The 20,941-nt window shown below is 34.3% G+C and overlaps 1 protein-coding gene across 2 annotated transcripts in view; it reads right to left on the bottom strand.

The window, feature by feature from the left end:
- Nucleotides 1-20,941, bottom strand: part of LOC143253056 (protein Obscurin-like) — a 253,949-nt gene that overhangs the window by 222,820 nt on the left and 10,188 nt on the right. For both annotated transcript variants that reach the window (XM_076506213.1, XM_076506214.1), the window contains exons 3-7: nt 18,639-18,814; nt 11,735-11,840; nt 10,210-10,385; nt 9,921-10,029; nt 1,374-1,552 (exon numbers count right to left, since the gene is read on the bottom strand). In XM_076506213.1, the coding sequence (XP_076362328.1) occupies nt 1,374-1,552; nt 9,921-10,029; nt 10,210-10,385; nt 11,735-11,840; nt 18,639-18,814 (746 nt within the window). The remainder of the gene's footprint in view (nt 1-1,373; nt 1,553-9,920; nt 10,030-10,209; nt 10,386-11,734; nt 11,841-18,638; nt 18,815-20,941) is intronic.

The raw sequence follows: 20,941 nt of genomic DNA, 5'->3' as shown, positions 1-20,941 counted from the left end.
CAGCCAACTGTCTGCATAATAATGGAACTGTGAACATGGCTGGCAGTTGTCCTATGAAGACTTAAGAAGCAGTTGTAATGCCAAAGGGAAGAGCATGGAACTTGAAAACTAAATTCCAATGGAAAAAATGGAAAAAAAATATCTGTAGGATGGGGCAAATGGTGTTTGAAAAAAATTGTATAACATGTTGACCTTGGTCATCCACAAACCAGATGAAAAGGACTAATGGAGAGAAAAGAAACCCTCAATTTGAAACCATGGGACAACTAGAAACTGGTTGAAAGATAATAGGTTGATAACCAGTCTTCTATGCTTAGGGATAATAAAGACACAAAAGAAATATCCTAAAATAGAGGTTAATACTTTCTTGATGACATTCTTAACCAAGAAATTCCTGATAAAAAGGGTCAGATGGGGGAGGTAAGGAAACAGGAAAATGAGAAAAGGGAGAAAGAGAAGTGGAATGATAGGCCATGGGAGAGAATCTGAAGAATCTATCTGTTAGTCAAAACTGGAGATAAAAGACTGGCAAAGTAAATATAAATGAATCCCCCATGACAGTAGACTTGACAGAATTGTAACTGGCTAGATTAACTATGATTGAGATCATGAAGTGGGAGGCAAGGATTGAGCAGGCCTAGGAACAGGATCAGAAAGGTGAGAGTTGAAAATGATTAGAAACCAAAGAGGATAATGACCACCAAAGATCTCCTGGTGAAGAAAATAAGCTCAGTGATGTCCATGACCATCAGAAATAAAGTGAAGGGACAAGAGATAATGTCAGTGTCGTAAAAAAAAAATCAGTCACTAAAAAGTGAAATAGGAGTAAACAAGTCTGTCTTCAAGCAGATTAAAGAGATTCCAATGACTGGAAGTGAAGAATGCTTGTAAGCCAGAAATAAAAAAAAAGTAAATTATCTAAGAAGAACTTGGCATGTGAGTATGGATGCATAGTTGTTAAAGAAATGAATCCACATAGACTGAAGGAGAACATTTGGATACATGAGGAAACCCACAAATTGTTGACCAATAACTGCTACATCCTTCACTCGCTTTAAAATTTTGATTTCTGAAAAAAAACAAACTTGCATTTCCATCTTTTTTATTTTTGATACAGAATATTGGGTTTCTGGTTAAAATAATAATCTTATTTTTTTCCCCCATTCTTATTTCTGAAGTAGCATTTTGCTTGTGAGAAAAACAAAAATAGAAAGTTGTATGGTAAAATGATTGAACATTGTGGCAACACATATCCAATAATATTTCAAGAAATTTGTGGTATTTTTTATCTACAAATATGTGTCACAGTCTTGACTGTGTCATTATAACAAAATCACACACATACATACATATGTATATATATATACACTTACCATTTACTGAAATAATGCCACTAGTTTTTGCTTTGCCAATGGAATTTACAGCTTCACAAGAATATTTGCCAGATAATTCTGAGGTAACTTTCTTGAGAATCAGCTTGTAAATCCCGTTTTCCTTATCATATGTTATTTTATAATTTTCGTTTTCTGTAATCTCCATATTCTCAAAGTACCTGAATTACAATACAAAAACACGGAAAATGTGTGAAAGTGATACCACAGAAGAAACATGACATTAACAAATATTCTTAAAAAATCTAAACAAAAATTAGTTTCACATTTTATACACAAGTAATAAGTTAGCAAATAACTGCAATCCTATTGAATATTATAATGTTCCTCAGAAATGCAAGATGTTTTTGTAACATGTATATACTTAAATTTACAACTAACAATTCTCTTTTCCCTACCTATACAAAGCTGTTGATTTTTAAAAATCTACATTGCAGACAATATGATTGATGTAATGGAATATCCCAACATATTATGTTGTTAGAAAGCAAAAGTTTTTAAGAGTGCTGTATCTGCATAAAAAAAAAGTTTCTGCTTCAACACGGTTAAATTCAATTACAACAACAGATGAAATTTGTGTGTGAGCATCAGTATTTAGTTTTCTTCTGTACTTTGAATATTCTACTTTTTTTAAAGCTTTGGAAAGGTACAAACTCTAGTTAAATTATTTAGTATTACAACTATATCAAAGATCTGTTTCTTAGTAGTCTGGCACAACTTATAACTAAGGAAGATTGTGTAAAACATTCAAATATAGACTCACAAGTGTCAATCAAACAGTTTAAGTCTGATGTCCACATGTAACTGTCTGTAGCATTTGGCACCTACGTAAGTTACTAATTCTATGTAAAAGTGTATATCCAATCTTTATTTGACACTTACTTCACATATTTAATTTATATTAAATTAATATATTAATTTGCACATTTCATATTGTTGGGTCTGGGATGTGTGTGTGTGTGTATATATATATATATATAGGGTGACTCCATAAGATAAATCTGATATTCTCCTTCAATTAACAAGTAATAAAAAAAAAAAATTTTGCAAATGTAAAATGATGTATGGAGCACAACATTCAGTATCAACAAGATATGTAATGTAAATACCAGGTCAGGAATCACTCACAAAAGAGCAAATATAAAAAATGGATACAGGTAAGAGACAATAGCCTGAAGAGAAAGAAACCACAAACTTATGAAACTAGTGGGAGGTGAATGTATTAGTAGTAGTCAACATGACTGATTGAAGATTTATTCAAAAGGATGATACAAATGAGACACTAATGAAAATAAACGGTGTAAAATATGATGAGAAGATACCTGCAACAAATAATAGGAAGAAGACAATAAAGAAGAATAAGCCAATCAAATTAAAAGCCAAACCAATCTGGTGAGGGTGGAAGGAGAAAGATCACAAACAGAAGATGGCTACCAAAGAATAAAGAGGAATGAACAGCACGATGGAAGGAAGCCATATGAGCCACATTACAGCAAAAACCACATACAAAGCATAGAAGCATATCTGGATCAGACCAAATATGAAAATGGGAAAAGAAAGGAAGGGAAATCAGAGAAAAGGAGGAATTACTCTCATGAGCCACAGAAATATTGGGGAGGAAAAGAACAATCCAGATAAAGGAGAAGATATGTAGAATGATAAAAAGTAAATTAAGCATCAACAGCAAATAAATCAGACCATCTACTTCCACAGACTAAGAGAAGGAGGAAATAAGTTTTAAAGGAAAGGTTCAACAAGAAGCACGTGGAAAGTGGTTCAACAAAATTCAGAAGATGGAGGACAGGAAGGGCTGGATGGAGTACCAATCCCCAAGGTTGAAAAAGAAGAGATGGATTCAAAGAAAGAGGTAATGAAGGAATAAGTTGGAGCTGGCACAACTAAGAATCCATGAAAATGATGGCTGAGCTGGCCCATAAGAAGCAGTCAGAAGGACTTGGCACAGAGTGGCATGGATCATTGAAATAATACAATGAAGAAGTTGACTGGCAGGATAGAAGAGTAGATATTTGTTGGTCTAGTCCTTGCTGAAAGCATTGACAGCCAGAGCAAGAGTATGTGGGACCAGAAACCAAATCAGAGGCAACTTGTGGTTGATTAATGTGTCAAAAGTATCAGTTTGAGGAGTACCACACTGAAAGCAAAGACCCTGAAAAAACAAGAGGATTGAGAGAGCAGTCAATGGGACAGTCAGAAAACTGAATCCTTAATAAAATTGAAATCACCTAGAACATGACATGCAATGATATCAATATCTTGTATATCAACTTCAAAATTAAATTTTAATATATAAAGACAGAGAGAATAAGAATGTGTGCCCCTCTTGGGACTGAGATAAGCAAACACTGTAGCATTGTTAGACTGGGTCATTACCAGATAATTTCTGGCCAGTTAAAGGAAACAAACTAAATACAATGTATAGTGAGAAGCTCCAGGATGTTGATTGTATAAGATTTCTCAGCCACAGACAAATATCTTGAAGTTTCCTGGTGATTTACTCATGCCCCATCCCTGAAGTTATACATCTGTGAAAATGTGTAAATCTGGATGAGGAGAAAGTAAAAGAACACCTGCTGATGTGCGGATCTTGTCCAACCACCAATGCATATCAATGACTTAGGCAGGTGGAAAGTTAATAAAAACAGTCAAAGGATCCCTTATGACATTCCACTGGTTGGGAAGAACCTGACCTAAGTCAATAAGGGCTGCCATGGAAAATTTTATTTCCAAGAGTGATAGAGCCTCATGAGCTGTAACAGAGGAAGCAGTAAGAGTGTGGAGAACTGAAGGCTCCATAAAACAAAACTGAAAAGAAAGTTGGGCCAAACTAAGGCTGCTGTCAAAAAAAACAACACCCAAATGACAAATCTTGGACAGGCTGTAGGAATAAATTCTCAATCTCAATTAACTTGCCCACTTGAGCTGACTCTGGTAACAATTGATGGGGTCTTCTTTTCAGAATGAAGTAACAATAGCTAGTCATTAATATAATAACGAAAATACAGACCACCAATAAATATACAGGGACAAAGCATGTCTCATGGGCAGTATAAAAAGTGATAAATCACCCTTTAGTGAACAAAATAAAGATAAGATTGTGAGTGATGAGGTATCAGGATATGCAAATAAGCAATCACAACATCTATCATGATCATCCATAAATCTAGAAAAAAATCCCATCTGAAGGTGAGAAATAATTCCACTGAGAAATTGATTGAGGTGGGAGAAATCAATTACATGTTGCCAGTATCTAATTTTCTTGACAACAACAAACAACCTGGAATAAAAGGCTGAAGAAAGATGATGAATAAGTTCGATGGCCTGTTAACCCTTTAATGATAGCCATCATCATTTGATGCTGCTACCAACAACATTCTTGCTGTTTAAGGGTTAAAACAGAGGTCTTGTACCACCTCTGACAGATGCTAGTTGGCAGCAGAATCCTAAGGCTTGAAGAAGTAAATAGATATCTGAGATTAAGGAAGTTGATTAAGTGATTGTTTTGGAATTAAGCACAAAGCTACACAAAGGGCTGTTTGTGCTCTGTTCACCAGTATCGAAACATGTCTTCTGGAGGTGTGAGTCCACAGGAAAACCCTGTGCTGCTGGGGGTGACTAAGAAAAGATGAGAGAAATTGTAGTCTGACAAAATTCAAATAACCCATGAATCTGCAGTGAAAGACTGCCAAAAAGGAAGAAATTCATGCAGTTGAGCTCCCAATAAAAAGGAATCTGCTGGATACTCACTAGTACTACTGACAACATGCCCATCCATGTTGAATAATATGATAAAATGAGAAACCTATGAAATAAGAAACAAGTAAATGTTGTAAAGAAGTAGGATGGGAACCAAGAATAGAGGCTTATCTTGGTTCTGACTGTGAGAAACATGCTACCAAAGAGAAAAGAGTAGCATGATGATTCACAGACTCCATATTCTAAAGCAGGGGTTCCCAACCGGTGGGTCGCAACCCCCTTGGGGTCGTGAAGCCTTGGCAGGGGGGTCGCAAAGCCTTGGCAGGGGAGTCGCGTAGCCTTGTTAGAAGTAGCTTGGGATAACATTAATTTTATTTCATCAATTACATTTTCATGTTCTTACATTTTTTTTGTTTCGGTGCAAAGCAAAACATGTGCTACGTTAGTTCAATGTCATTAGGTGATATTATGGGTGTATGTATGCGTGCCTGTGAGTGAATGTGCCTGTGTGAATGTGTATGTGTCTGCAACTGTATGTATGTGTGTACTAGTGAGTAGCGAGTATGTGAGTGCACGCGCATGTACGTATGCTTGTGTGTCTGTTTAGCTGTGATTAAGTGTGTGTGTGCTCGCTGTCGACACGTGAGTCACATGTCCGTTGCTGATTGGTGGATGACGAATCGTGCGACTGGCCACGCTCCCTTCCCTCCCAATACTTGCCCCATCATTACTCTACCTGCACCCCCCACAAGTAGTCAGTGTAAGATCTACAGTTGCCAAAGCGTTCATTATTCAACATTTTTATTTTATTTTAACAAGGAGATAAGTAAGCAGTAGAGGTGAGTTGTGTCCATGGCTAAACGGCGCAGATACTCAGAATGCTACCTCAACATTGGCTTCACCACTGTGCTCGCCAACGACGGCATCGAGAAACCACAGTGTGTTTTGTGCCATGCTGTCCTGAGTGCAGAGTCAATGAAACCATCAAAACTCAAGCGTCATCTCGAGACAAAACATCCAGAACACGCAAAGAAGGGTTTGGATTTCTTCAAACGGCATGAACGGTGTCTTAAAAGCCAAAGAATAGATAGAAGTGGGTCGTTTCAGCAGCAGAGTGCAGCCGTAGTGGAAGCTTCATATGAGATTGCATTCAAAATTGCTAAACAAAAAAAGCCTCAAACGATTGGAGAAACACTTCTTAAACCCTGCATGATGAAAGCAGTAAATCTTATTCTTGGAGAAGCCAGTGCAAAGAAGATGCAGCAAGTATCCCTGTCAAATAATACTATACAGAGGCGCATTTCTAAAATGTCTATGGATGAGAAGGAACAGGTTTTGACTGAAATCAAGGGTTTCCCTTTGTTCTCCTTTCAGCTCGACGAGTCAACAGATGTAAGTTCATGTTCTCAGTTGCTTGTCTTCGTGAGATACATTAATTCAGGTGACATCAAAGACAAATTCTTATTCTGCAGTGCACTTGAAACCACAACAAAAGCTGATGATGTCATGGAAAAAGTTTCAACTTTTTTTCAAGACGAAGATCTTCAATGGGAAAACGTGTGTGGGGTTTGTATGGATGGGGCACCGGCTATGCTGGGATCGAAATCAGGATTCCAGTCGAGAGTGAAGAAGCTAGCACCTCAAGCATAGGGCATCCACTGCATGATTCACCGATATGCTCTCGCCAGTAAGACTCTCCCTGCCTCTCTGCAGGAAGTGCTTGAATCTGTAATTAAAATTGTAAATTATGTGAAGACTCAAGCACTCAACACTCGCTTATTCAAAGAACTATGCAAAGACATGAATGCTGACCACGAAGTCCTTCTCTTCTACACAGCAGTACGTTGGTTGTCGAAAGAAAACGTTATTAATCGTGTCTTTGAAATGAAAGATGAAATAAAGCTATTCCTGGAGACTCAAGAAAGGAAAGATCTTGTAGCTCACTTCGAAGATGAAGCATGGAATAAAAGGGTTGCGTACCTAGCCGACATTTTTGACCAGCTGAACAAGCTCAATTTGAAGCTTCAAGGAAGGGAAACACATGTTCTCCTTTTTCAAGATAGTCTTCGAGCCTTTGTTTCCAAACTGCAGAACTGGCGTCGGAAAACCAATCTTGGAAACATCGCTATGTTTGAAAAACTTTGTGGAGTGATGGATGAGTCTCAGATCCAACTGGATCAGTTCCTCAAGGATGAGATTACCGAACATCTTTAGTCTCTAGAAAAGGAAGTCGAGTGTTACTTTTCTGAGCTAGGAAACAGGAACAGGAGGCCCTGGTAAGGAACCCACTTTGTACTGAACTTGATGTATCCAGCATCCCAGATGATATCCAAGATGAATTTCTGGATCTAAGGAACGACTCTGCAGCTCGTGATCTCTTTGAGGGGAAATCCATGACTCAGTTTTGGTGCACTATGTATCAGTCATACTCCAAAGTCAGCATGATAGCTTTACGTGTCCTTGTTCCATTTGCTTCTACCTACTTGTGTGAGGCAGGATTTTCCACTCTTGTCAATATAAAAACAAAGAATAGGAACAGATTGAATGTTGGAGATGACATGAGACTGGCTCTAACAAACGCTCGGCCACAAATTTCAAAGCTTGCTGCTGAAATGCAACATCAGGCATCTCACTAGCTGGGTTGGATAGCTGTTCAAACCTATGTTAATATTATTTTAAGAAATATATGTTCTTTTTGTGAATTCAGGTTGGACCAATGTGATTTAATTTGCTAATAAATAATTACAGAATTGTTTAATATTTTTTTAAATGTTTCTTTCCCTCTCCTTCACAGAAAATAAAATAAAAATTAAGCTGCTGATAGTAATTTTAAGTAGGAGGTCACATGGGTTTCAAACTTTTAGGTAACGGGTCGCGAGTGCCAAAAGGTTGGGAACCCCTGTTCTAAAGTCTTAGGTGCATGATAAAAAACATACTGCCTAAGAAAATGGGCTATATGTAAACTCCTAAGGTAATAAAGCAGCAAATGAAACTGAGACAAGGCTGCATCTTGATGCAGAAGATCCCAACAACAGAGAAACAATGTGTGTAAAGCAAGAGCTAAAGATGATAATCTAGCTAATGTGAAGGTAATAAAGGATACACGTTTCCTCAAAAACCCTCAGGGTTTCAGTGGATCTGTTATATAGAAGATGGACTGTAGATAAATACTGTAGAAGGCATTAAACTGAGAATGGGTCAAAATGCACAGGAAAATCAAGGGCTGCCCCACAAAGGTAAAAATCAAGCCAACTGTTGAGAGTCAAGAAATGTCGATTCAGCCTGATGGTAAGCTAATGCAAACTGATTTGAAGCCTGTTGAGGATGAGATATGCTGGCACCCTCCTCAACCAATTGTGAAGCAATTGATTAATATGAATCTTAATATCCAGGGAGAATGAAAAACTAAATATGGAGAGGAAGAACTATCATGCAACAAAGAAAAATGGGGGTCATAAGAAAATTGTAGAAATGGATAAAACTTCACATACCTGACAAATTATGTCTAAAAATGTAGTATTAAGTCTAGCTAATCCCAGAGTTGAGGCACAGCAAAACACAACAAAATCTGGTGGTGGAAAAAGGCTATCAAAATTGTCTTTACTGCAAACAGATTTAGCTTGCTCACAACAATCAACCTCATGGTGGATAAACACAGATCTCCACCTCCTGCAGCATGTAAGACAGTGCTAGTAAGATGTATGATACTCGAAGATGTAACATTAACCTCAAAATTTACTGCAGAAATATATATATGAAACAAATTTGTTTGATATGAAAAATGTGAATGTGAGAAGGAGAATAAAGAATGGGAAATGATGTAAAATTTAATGAAGAAAACTCACTTTGAAAAATAAACAATTAAAGTCCCAAATGTAAGTCACATGAAGAGTGCCAAATAAAAAAAATGTTTTAACACAAGTACTGTTAAACATGAAGTCACAGTTCAGTAGAATTGAGTAAATGGAATCACATGAATCATGAGAGTATGTTGAACTCTCATTGGGCAAGAGTTGTTGCATGATACTTTGCATGAGAGATGCGCTGGAATCAATCAACTCCATTTAAGGAGAGATAAAAAACTTGTGGCATATAGTAAAAAAGTATTTGCATAAAGAGGGAAGTACTGAATGAGAATAGCTATTTGTGTGAATGTAGGTAATATACCTTATCAGAATTTAATATTATGTGTATTAATTTTTTCTTTACTCCTTCACTTCATATGCAGTACAGGATTGGCTCCCTAAAGACACTGACTGTATATTCATTTATTATTGGCTGGTAATTCCTTCCTGTTTCACCCTGTAATTAATCATTTTAAAGGAACATCAAATACCTAATAAATGCACAGACTTGACTTAGGTGTAAACTGATGTTAGTGATAAAATGGTTATAGAGTTATCTCGACTGAAACAAGGAAGATGAAAAATATGGTGGGTTGGTCATTTCCTGGTGTGGTACCTTAGTGATGGTTTCTTACGTTGTTTTTAGGCTTGTTGGGCAAAGAAACAAATGAAAGTGAGTGGCATCATCTTTTAAAATAAAATTCTTTGTCACTGTTAATGTTTAGCATGTGTATTTGTATTATGCCTATTAAATACCTTAGCTATCCCTATATATATAATCTACCAACTCAGTGATATATATTCAAATGAAACTAATACTTTTACCATTTTAGAATATATTGTAACTGCTAAAAGAAATAAAACCATTTTCAAGATCTTAGAAAAATACAAAAATACTTTTATTCTTTCTCAAAACAGTCAAAGCTAATTTTATATTTATATCAGTCATAATGCTTTCAGTAGCTCTTACCATGTAATCTTTGGCTGGGGTGTTCCTTCTGCCTTGACATGAAGCTCAACATTCGTATCTTCTTCCAAAGCTTCTAAATCTGTCAATCTTTGTTCAAAGTTAGGCATACCTAAGAGAATTTCCAGTTTTAATTATTGTTATTCAATTTCTTTTATAGTTGCATAAATAAAAATGTTCATTAAAAAGATGCAAAAAAAATACAGATACTGTGGTATGTTCCTGAAAGACTGTTTAAGTGAAATAGGTCTTAACTATATTCAATTCATTATTTATAAAACTGAACACCTACTTTTGACAGTTAAAGAACCACTATCAGAAAGTGATCCATATTCATTTGTAATATAACAAGTATAATTTCCAACATCTTCCTTTTTAACCCGATCAATAATAAGTGTGTAAGAGTTTCCATCTTCCTCCACTTTCCAGTGTTTGTCATTTGCTTTTATTTCAACTTCATCCTTCAACCTGCAAGAACAAAATATACAAGCAAACTGTAGTGTATTGTCATATTGTAGTCACTAACTGTAAGATCAGTGACTTAAAGAAAGTACCATTCCTTATTTTCTGAAATATGAAGTGATACTGCAGGATGAAATTAAACATTAAATTCTGTGACTGCTGTTTAACTTGTAAAGTCAAGACGATGTGTTAATCACAAGATTAATGGTATCAAAAAAATAATGTGACCTTTAATTTACAAGCTTGTGAGCAAAGTTTGAATAAAAGATATTCACATAGAGGTGTCCATAAAGTATCTGGTGAAGCCACTTCACTGTCACAAAGTTAGGATAGTCTATTCATTGTAAAATTAACAAGACAGAAAGGGCATTGTGATCCTTACTCTCCACACTAACACAAACAGTTTCATGAAGGGATATCTACACAATGTTTAGTAATAGCTGTTTCACTGTCATAAAGTTAAGATAACTGGTTTTATTAGATACTATGCATGGCATATAATGAGTTTGTACAACTGAAGAGGATTGTTAGGAATTCAAAATATTAGATGAAAGAGAATTGTGACCCTTACTTTCTAAGCTGAATTGATAAATATTACTTTAGTGACAGCATGAATATTAGTTCAGACCAAAATAATTTTAAAATCTCAGTTTAGCTAAAGAAATGTAAGAAATGAGTTGTTTAATGTCTATTAGATGATAGCATGTACTAGCACCAATATCATGCCAAAGCTAGCAGCAGTTGCCTCTCAAGTTTACCAATTGTAACAGTTCATCTTTGCATTTTTCAGTCTAAATCAGTTATTCCAATGTATTTTAGTAATGAATTAATCCTCAGTGTTTTTTTAAAAAAAACATAATATTAATTTCAAAATTTCAACATAAGACATTGTTTTTATATTAATATACACTTATGAAACAGTTGTCAAGAGTAACTAACTTAGAATTTTTTAATTTTAAGAATTTTATGAGCTGTCTGATATTGTCTGGACAATATAAACAGTTCATGAAATTCTTTTCTCTACATAGAAAAATATTATTATCAGTTGTAGACATAAGACAGAGCAAACTACAAGTATTCACTTGAAATTATTATTCTTTGATGAAGCATTGTTATTGCATTCTAATTGGTCTGTATTTTATCTGTTCTGAAAGTTATAAGTTTACTTTTATATTCACTTAAGTATACCACACAGATCTAGCTAAAATTTACAGTTTCCACTCTACCTGCACACAGTGCTGTGTTATGTTAATGGTGGGTCATGGGCAAATCCATGCTATCTACTGCAAAAATACATTTTTTATAACACCTTTATGACAACTCTACAAATTAATACCAAAAACAAAGAAACATACCATTTAGCTTTTGGTTTGGGATTTCCAGAGATTTTCACGTTGAAGATAGCAGTTTCATCTTCTTCTGACTCAATACATTTCATTTTACGAATAAACACTGGAGGAGCTAAGCAAAATTGATGTTAATTCATATAAGTATATTAAATATTCATAAAAAGTAAGTGCACATAATTAATGTAAATTTACTTGTCCAGTATTGAGAAATTAATGATATTAAGCAACAAAAAAATTAAATTCTCAATAGCATTAAAAATGTGTAAAATCTAAAAAAATTAGTATGTTTTCACTGAAGTTTAAGCTAACCAATTAGTGGTATTTGCTAATTGATTAAATAATGAGATTTTTAATTAATTACATTAAAAATATTTCAAACAGTACTTTATTCTATTATGGTATTACTCTTTTTGCAAAAATAGTTTGTTATAACTTTTTGAAATAATTTGGACATTTCCTACTTTACAAATAAATTCCTAATATTAATTAAATACCATAACATTCACTTTCCAAATGTGTGTAGTAATCACACACTGATATTTTACAAGTAAAATAAATTGATAATTAAATATTGAAAGTATGTTTTAACATCAACAACAAAGGTAATAATAGTTTTATTTAAAATAAATTGTATTTGCAACTATATATAATTAAGTAGCTAATTATACAATTTGTTTTGTATATTGCTTGATTAGCATAAACAGAAAAATAATATTCAATAAATATTTGAGTCGTCATAACATTTTCCAGTCCTATAGGTGTATACCTATACAGTAAGCAAGTTAATTTTTCTACTGGTACATATATTCGAAAATTCTCTCTCTGAATGCAGTAGAATAAATAATAAATTTTGTCAACCCCCTGACAAGTGTCATGCCCACCTTCTATACTTACCCTGTTTGACAACTCACAAAAAGTTACTTCACACACATGTACAGTCATTAGAAAAAGCTCATTTTACATTGTAATACAGCAATGGCTATTTTAAAATTGGTGCCATGTTTTTTCATTAAGTAGTTGTAACTACTTGTATTACTGCTTGCTGCTTTGTTCACGATAGCACTTCAGTTGTTTCCTAACTGAATATATAATAGCTAGAGAAACAGTGGTATTGTATTTAGATTTTACCTTTATATTTTAGTTAATTATAAGTTATTTGTGTTTTAAAATTAATAATAGAAAGGTTTAATCATTTTTATAAAATCCCCAAAGCTTTACCTCACTCCATAAGGCTTACATTACCAAGTAAGTACAAAAAGATTTTATTATAGGTTTAAGTATCTCTACTGTTCATACTGTTCTATTACCCTTGGGCACCTGAATGATGTGTGCCAACATAAATGATATATAGTAAAGAACAAGAAAGTAAAATTAAACTGTTAGTGAAGAAGTAAAGACGTGAAATTATGATATGATCAAAAGAAAAAATTTCAGACTATTCTATGAAGGTAAGTACATATTTCCATTTTCAACACTTCATTGCACTGTACATTGATGTAAAGTAAGTTAGTAAAATAGCAGAGAAAATGAAAAAAAAATAATAATTAGCATTTAATTTTAAAAAACTTTTGATATTAATTTAGGAGTATCTAGAGATGATGCACATGAAATGTGAAAACTTTAAGACAGTAAATAGTAATTCTATATTGAAAATGAAAAATTACCTTACAAGTAAATGATATATATTCATTGTCTGGGTGCAAATAGCTACACTGAATAACAAAGTTGTATCAGAAACAATAGAAAAATGCAAAATTAAATGTTTTTGTCAAATTTCAAACAATTTCATCCAATATTTGTATTTATGAAATGAAATACAATGTTAGGATCATTAGGACCCTGCAATGTAGAGACCCAGCAGTCATGGCGTAAATGTCCCTTCTTGTCACAAGAGAACACTTTGCCCCATGTGGCTTCCCAGACAACTAGGAAATAGGCATATTATGTAAGAGATGGTGACCTGCAATACTCTGATATGGATACCCCTATTACAGTACTGTGTTATCCAGTCAGACTCTCTCCTGTGATCAATGATGAACTCTCAGTGTTGATCACCCCAGAGGTTAGAACTGGTAATAGTTGCAAGGGTCTCCCATGCTCTACTCAATGAGCAGAGAGTAGGAATTCACACTGAGGGAGCCCAAAATATGGGCACAAAAATTATCAGACCTAATCATCACAAAAGTCTGTTATTGGAGAAAATGTAATGGGTACCTGCAAAAACCTAATTTGAAAAGCCAACGTGCACAAATCAAAGTGGGCACACACTCTCTTGGTGGTGGCTTTGTACATGTTAGCCCATAGAAGTTATGGTTTGAAATAGACGATAAAAGATATATACATATAAAACACTGTTGTTGTCTTGCACAAAGCCCCATCTCAACAGTGGGCATCTTTGGAGCCAGAACAGGTGGGTTTGGTAGTTTCATTAACCCTGACTTAGTGAGGATTTAGTAAGTAAGTATACCCTGTGAGGCAACATCTGCCATTTGATAGATTCCAATAAGTGAATCATATAAAGTAGAAATCAGTAAGAAGGTAAAAAAAGCTTTTTCCCATCAAAGAAAGTGACCAGACTGGAGAATAGCAACTGGATGAAGGCAACATTCTTAGGATGATGAAACTGCTACACTGAGGAAGATATTTGGAGATAAAGATGTTGGGTGTGATCTGTATTCCAGCCTAGAGGATTTCATTCAAGAGTTCAAAAGTCTGAGGACAAAAAGTGAATTAAATGGAAGAGGTGGTATGATGAGACATTACCACCTCCATCCAGAAACGAATATATGACATATATGAGTTGATGAATAAATTTGACAACTATAGTAGGCAAGAGATCCTTGGAAGAAGAGAGGTCCCATGGCAAAAATAAACTATTACAGAAAAGCCAAAATAGAGCTGTGCATGCTAAGTAACACCTGACTGGTTAAATTGGACAGAAAATATTTCCAGAGAAATGAAAAAAAAAAAGGAATATTCTTCCTTCAAAGCCTTAGGATGAAATAAGTGGTCAAGGAATATCTGGGAAACATGGTATGGGAAGTATCCAATGCTTAAACATAAGCCTTGTTGTGACCATAAACAAGAAGAAGAAGGAAATAGATTTTCATAGTCAGGACTGAGGCAAAAAAAGGGGTGTTCTGGTAACAAGACAAAACAAAAAGGAAACGAAGACGGAACCAGCCAAAAAAGGGCTAACAACAGGATTCAACACAAGTGTTACTAATCAAAGTCAAGACACACGGAAGAAGGTTAAACAAAAAGTAAAGAGTACATACACAGAAAGAGATGAGATCAATCCTGACTAAAGGTATCCACAGTCAACTGGATGAGGTCCTGAGAGCCTGAAGAGGGAAAGTTTTATACTGTTAGGAGTGGTGAAAGTTTTAATAATTCATATGGCCAACTGAGAATAAATCCAATGAAAGACCTGAAGATAGAGCGACCATTCCATTGGGGGAATCTTGTCTCATCTGGATATATGACCCACTACCAGGTTCCAAGCCTTCTGAACATGACAGACAGAAGGATGAACTGAATGTGAGGGGACCTAAACAGGAAGTCCAATGTGCAAAAGCTAAAGTTCCTAGAGTGGGTCCTATCCTTATGACTGATATGGAAGTGACTGTAGAATTGTCCAGCAAGTTGAAATAGGAACGTGCCCAACAAACCAGGAAGAGTTCTAGAATATTGATGAATCAAAACTGCTTCATATGAGACCAAAATTCTGCTCATTTGTTCATTTTATTGGGTATTTTGCACCAAATCATACACAGCTATGTCAAGTGTAATGTTGCAACTGTCCATGATCTATTTATTATAAATACATAACAGATGTGAGGTTGTTCTTTTGTATTCAATGCATGTTTACATGAAACCTCAGCCACAAAAATGCCTGGAACTGTAAATAATTACTTTAAAAGGCATGAAGTGTTATTTATAGCTTTGTTTTAGACATATTCATATTCTTTAAAAATAACAATTTTCTACTGGAAAAAATTTATATGTATAAAAGTGGTGTCTCAATTTAAATATATATTTGCCCACTACAATGCATTAAAAAGTCAACAAATAAGATAATTAAAAAAAACTGAAGGTCTACTACTGACAGTGCTTTTAAGATATAAATCTGTATTTTGACTGCACTATAAATTTATAGGAAAATAATATTTACTATATTGTGGAGAATTTTTGCAAAATACTGAAATAGTTTTAAACTTAATATGACTGCTTTAATTTTGTAGTGTTGAAACTTTTACAAGTCCTTCACTTTTTGCAACAAAAAGTCTGGTATTTTCCTAGCATACATGTTAGTTGGAAACTACAATTTGTGCATTTTATAGCACATTAAGTGTGACATGAAAGGTTCTCAATTTTGAAATTGTATATCATTACTCACTCAAGTTTGCTGTCTGTATGCTGATTTGTGTGACTATATTTCAGCAAATTTTTAAAAGTGGACAATTACCATAATAGATTTCCTTTCTCAGAAATGGTGGTGATTCTTTCTACTGTTTTTTACACTTAGCTTATGTTGTGAGTCCATATTCAATACCTATTATGACTGCATATAGCACTATTTCACACAGTTTCTGCTATTTTTAAACAGCTGGTGTTAATATAGCAGTTGCAAATACTGTCAATAATTGGTGAATATGCTGAGTGTGAGACCATTGTTTTGCATACATTATTTGTGCCACCTAATTCTAGCAAACACTTACACACAGCAGGCTGTTGAAGAACAGAAACTGCTGGCCAAAATCTTAAGAAATATATGCATTTTGCATTACTAGACTCAACCACATATTTGAGTAGAGCTTCGACAGATGAAAATAAGAAAAGGGAAAATAAAAAACGTTTTAGCATTTAATAGGGAAAATGTGAATACCATGAAATTAGCCAAAATATTAGCTGGTCAAAAGTTTAAGACCATACTAAAAAGAAGTCCTAAACAGGGAAGGAAATGCCCAACAAGAGGCCTCAGTAGTGAGTTGCACAGTTGTCATTGCGAATAACTTCAAACATTCACTTTTGGCATGGTTGATATAAGCGTTTGCAGAAGGCTGGCTGGAATGGTATTCCAAGTGGTGAAGATGGCTTCATGAAGATCATGCACTGTTTGAAATTGACGTCCATTTCTACAGATTTCCCTTACCATCCACCCCCAAACATTTTCAATGGGTTCAGTTCAGGCGAACACGCTGGATGGTACAAAAGAATCACGTTATTCGCCATGAAAAAGTCCTTTGTCCTGCGGGTATTGTGGATTGCAACGTTGTCCTACTGAAAGATCCAGTCATTTCCACATAAGTGAGGGCTTTCAGTCAATAAAAATACTCTCTCCAACATACCAATGTAACCAGCTGCTGTTTGATGCTCCTGTATAACCTGAAGCTCCATTGTTCCATGGAAGGAGAAAGCACCCCAAATCATGATGGAACCTCCTTCACTGTGTCGTGTAGAAAATGTCTCCTGTGGGATATCCTTATCATGCCAGTAACGTTGGAAGCCATCTGGACCATCATCCACTTTTTTACTCAGCAAAATTTAACCAAGCTGTTTCATGGTCTGGAAGAAGGTGTGGCCTTTGAAAAAAGTTTATGGTTTTTAAAGCCTTTCTCTCGTAGATGCTGTCTTATTGTTCTTGAGCTGCATTCTGCTTCTGTAAGGGTATTAATGTTTGATGATCAGCTGGTGTCTTGCCAGACAACCTGTAAAATTCTCTTGCTCAGCACCGGCGAAATTTTCTTGGACCGACCACTTGAAATTCTCATTCCATATCCCTCAGGGTCTTTTAAGAAATTTGTAACAGCAATTTTACTGCACCCAATCTCACCAGCAATAGTACGTTGAGAGAGACTTTTTTTGCAGCTTGACAATTCTGCCATGTTCAAATTCTATCAACTTTTTAGCCTTTGCCATGTTTCTAACCAATGTAACACAGGAGATGTCAGTGGGAGATGTTGACAACACTAATGCTTGAACACAAATGACTAAATTTCATTATGTGTTTACCAATTAACACTTCGTTTCAGTATGGGCTTAATACTCAAATAAGTGGTTGAGTCTAACAATGCATAATGCATATTTTTTCTTTATGTTCATTGGTCTTAAGATTTTGGCTAGCAGTATATGTGCCATGTAGCCCTAACAAGGTTAGCACGTTACAGAATCTGCTTACACTGTATTATCCTGTGTTGTATTATCTTCGAAAAAACATTATTACATTCTGATGAGATTGTTTTGTTGCTGCTTGTATTTTGTTATATTATACTATAAGATTGACACTTGACTCCACTAAAATTGATAACCACTGTATACATGTAGTCAAAATAGGGATTTGCAGCTTAGAAAAATAATGTAAACAATATTTCCAGCATTGTTTGTTTATTTTTTTTCTTCTACAGTCTCTAGTTGTAGGCTTAAAAATATAATATTTGCCTTTTGATTCAATTAGTTTCTGTACTGTTTTGACAATTCCTACTCCCCTTTTTAAATTAATAACTTTTACTAACTTTGTCCTAACTTCAACTGAAAGGTTATTGAAATAATCAAAAACAGTAATAATGGAAAACACTAATTTTGATTAGGTAATTATTTTCTTGACATAAATAAATTAGCTTATGATATACAAACTGATGTAACTACTATTTGTAGGCTACTAATTATATTGATTAACTGATTGAATCACTCAGCTCTATATGTAATACAATATTATTATATATATTTATATAATATATAAAAATATATACATAATTATATGGAAAAATAGTTCATATATTAGTTACAACATAATCCACTATCAAAGTTTAAATAACACATTTTGTTAATCTTATGAAAAATTTATTGAATGCTGTTTCAGTATGGAATAATGCAACTGACAACAAACATTATGCTGGATTATACTAACCATTAACAGTTAAAGTTCCAAATCCAGTCTGACTACCACTTTCATTTTTGATGTGACAAGAATAGCTTCCAGAATCCTCATACTTTGCTTTTTTTATCACAAGAGTAAAGACTTCTTCATCCTTACAAATCAATTTAATTCTTTCATCCTCAACAATTAGCTGCCCATCCTTATACCTGTGTAGCATAAATCAATAAAGAAAATATAATAATTAAAAAAGGCATGGTGTACAGTGAAATCAAAATAGAAAATATAATAATTAAAAAGGACAGTTTACAGTGTTGCAGATTCTTAATATACAAAAATTTCTAACATATTAAGTAAGTGACACTTCAACTTTCCACTCATATAATGTTTTTCAAACTTCTTATGACATTTAGTTCAAAATGAGCTATATCACTGTTATTATGATCATAAGGAACTAAAATGTCATTACAATGTTAATAAAAGGAAAAAAAGACTGAACAAGGCTTTAGACCATGTAAAAGTTAAATAGGTGTTTTCACTAACTGAATTATCATATTAACTATTAGTTGTCACTTGAACAATTTTATCAGAATCTTAATTACCAAAACTAAGCTATGCAGTTTGAATATAATTTTTAGTTACTACATACTTGTTAGACTATCACAACCATGATTAAATTTCTAGGATAATATTCATTAATTATCCATAAATGTGAATCTATATGAAGGTCTATTTTGTTTTGAATTTCATGCAAAGATACACAAGAGCTATTTCCACTAGCCATCCCTAAATTAGCAATGAAAGACAAGAGAGAAAGCAGCTAATCATTCACCACCAACTCTTGGGCAACTCTTTTACCAAGGAATAGTAGGACTGATCATCACATAATAATGTTGCTATGGTTGAAAAGGTCAGAATGTTTGGTGGGATGACGATTCAAACCTGCCATACTCAGATTCCAAGTTAAGCACCAAGTCTAAATAGAGGAGAAAGCAAATATAGTAACAGAAAATGAAGAAAGCAAAGATAGCATATAAATTTTAATGATGACAACTACAGTAAAGGAGAAGAAAATGTTTGCAGAGAAAAAATGGAATAATGACATGAAGTCAATGGCTTGAACTGAGCTTGTAAAAAGATGTAAAACCCCATTAATGTCCCAATGAAGCATAGGAGTATGATGAGAGGGTCACTGAAGAATGTGGGAATGGAACTAAGTGGAGAGGTCAGGAGAAGAAAAATCAGGCAGTATCAGGAAAGGTAAAATGTAAGAGGTAAAGCTCACTAAAAATCAGCAACAGGAGAAACAGGCAATCCATATCAGTTGAAGAAGGGAAAACAAAGTAGTCTCCTATAGAAAAATATAGGAAGAAGCAGAAGACAAAGGGGGAAAGAGAAAAAAAAAGAACATATCTATGAAATCATGGATGAGACTTCAAGGATGAGAATTTTCTACTGTAAAGCTGTAGTGTGGGAAATAGCAAGTCATATCATCTTCATTATGATTACGTTCAATCTGGGCAAAAGGAACTATGGCAAACAGATGATATGAGGAGGTTTGGTGTACTTGAAAGAATCCACAGCATATAGAACAATGGCTAATACATCCATCACATACAACAAGCCTTTAGTTCCTATAGACACAGGTTTCATGTGAGGAACAACATTCCCAACATGGGACAAAGCAGAAATCATCATCACTTAAGAAGAAATAAGAGGTAAGAAGGGAAGAAAATGTTTTTCCATTACATATTTCAGTAGTAATAAACAAAATCATTTAAATTTGAACACATTTTATGTTCTGTACACTACTGCAAACCTTAAGCAATTGGTTAGTAAGTTTAAAAATATGCCTCATCTCTTCTAGATAGTGATAAGAAAAAGAATGAAGTTAGTTCAAACTCAAATTCTTAAAGGAAGTTACTATGCAAGGAGGTTGTATCACCCTTCTGTCGATGGAGGGCTATTACTGCATGATAACATTATTATAAACTAACACACTTCATGTTAACAATACATAATTTTAAGTGGTAGTTAATTCAAGACTAGTTACGTGGATATTTCATAGGCATACATATGAAGAATGAAGCTATTCTGTGTGTGAAATTGAGATATCCTCTTGTAAAATCTCTTTCTATGGTGACCTTACCATGTTACAGAACTAACATCAGGTTTATTGAAGACCTGTTACAAATGCTTCATAATTATTATTTTATGTTTAAGTTAATTATATACTGTTGCCTTACACACTCCAAAACAGCAGATGGTGCTTGAATTAACCAAGCACATGAACGTTACTTGATGTCATCTTTCCTTATGTATTTGACTGAGTTAAA

This window comes from Tachypleus tridentatus, chromosome 6 (genome assembly GCF_004210375.1).
Source record: "Tachypleus tridentatus isolate NWPU-2018 chromosome 6, ASM421037v1, whole genome shotgun sequence".
NCBI lineage: Eukaryota > Metazoa > Arthropoda > Merostomata > Xiphosura > Limulidae > Tachypleus > Tachypleus tridentatus.
This window is presented reverse-complemented; position numbering and strand designations above follow the sequence as displayed.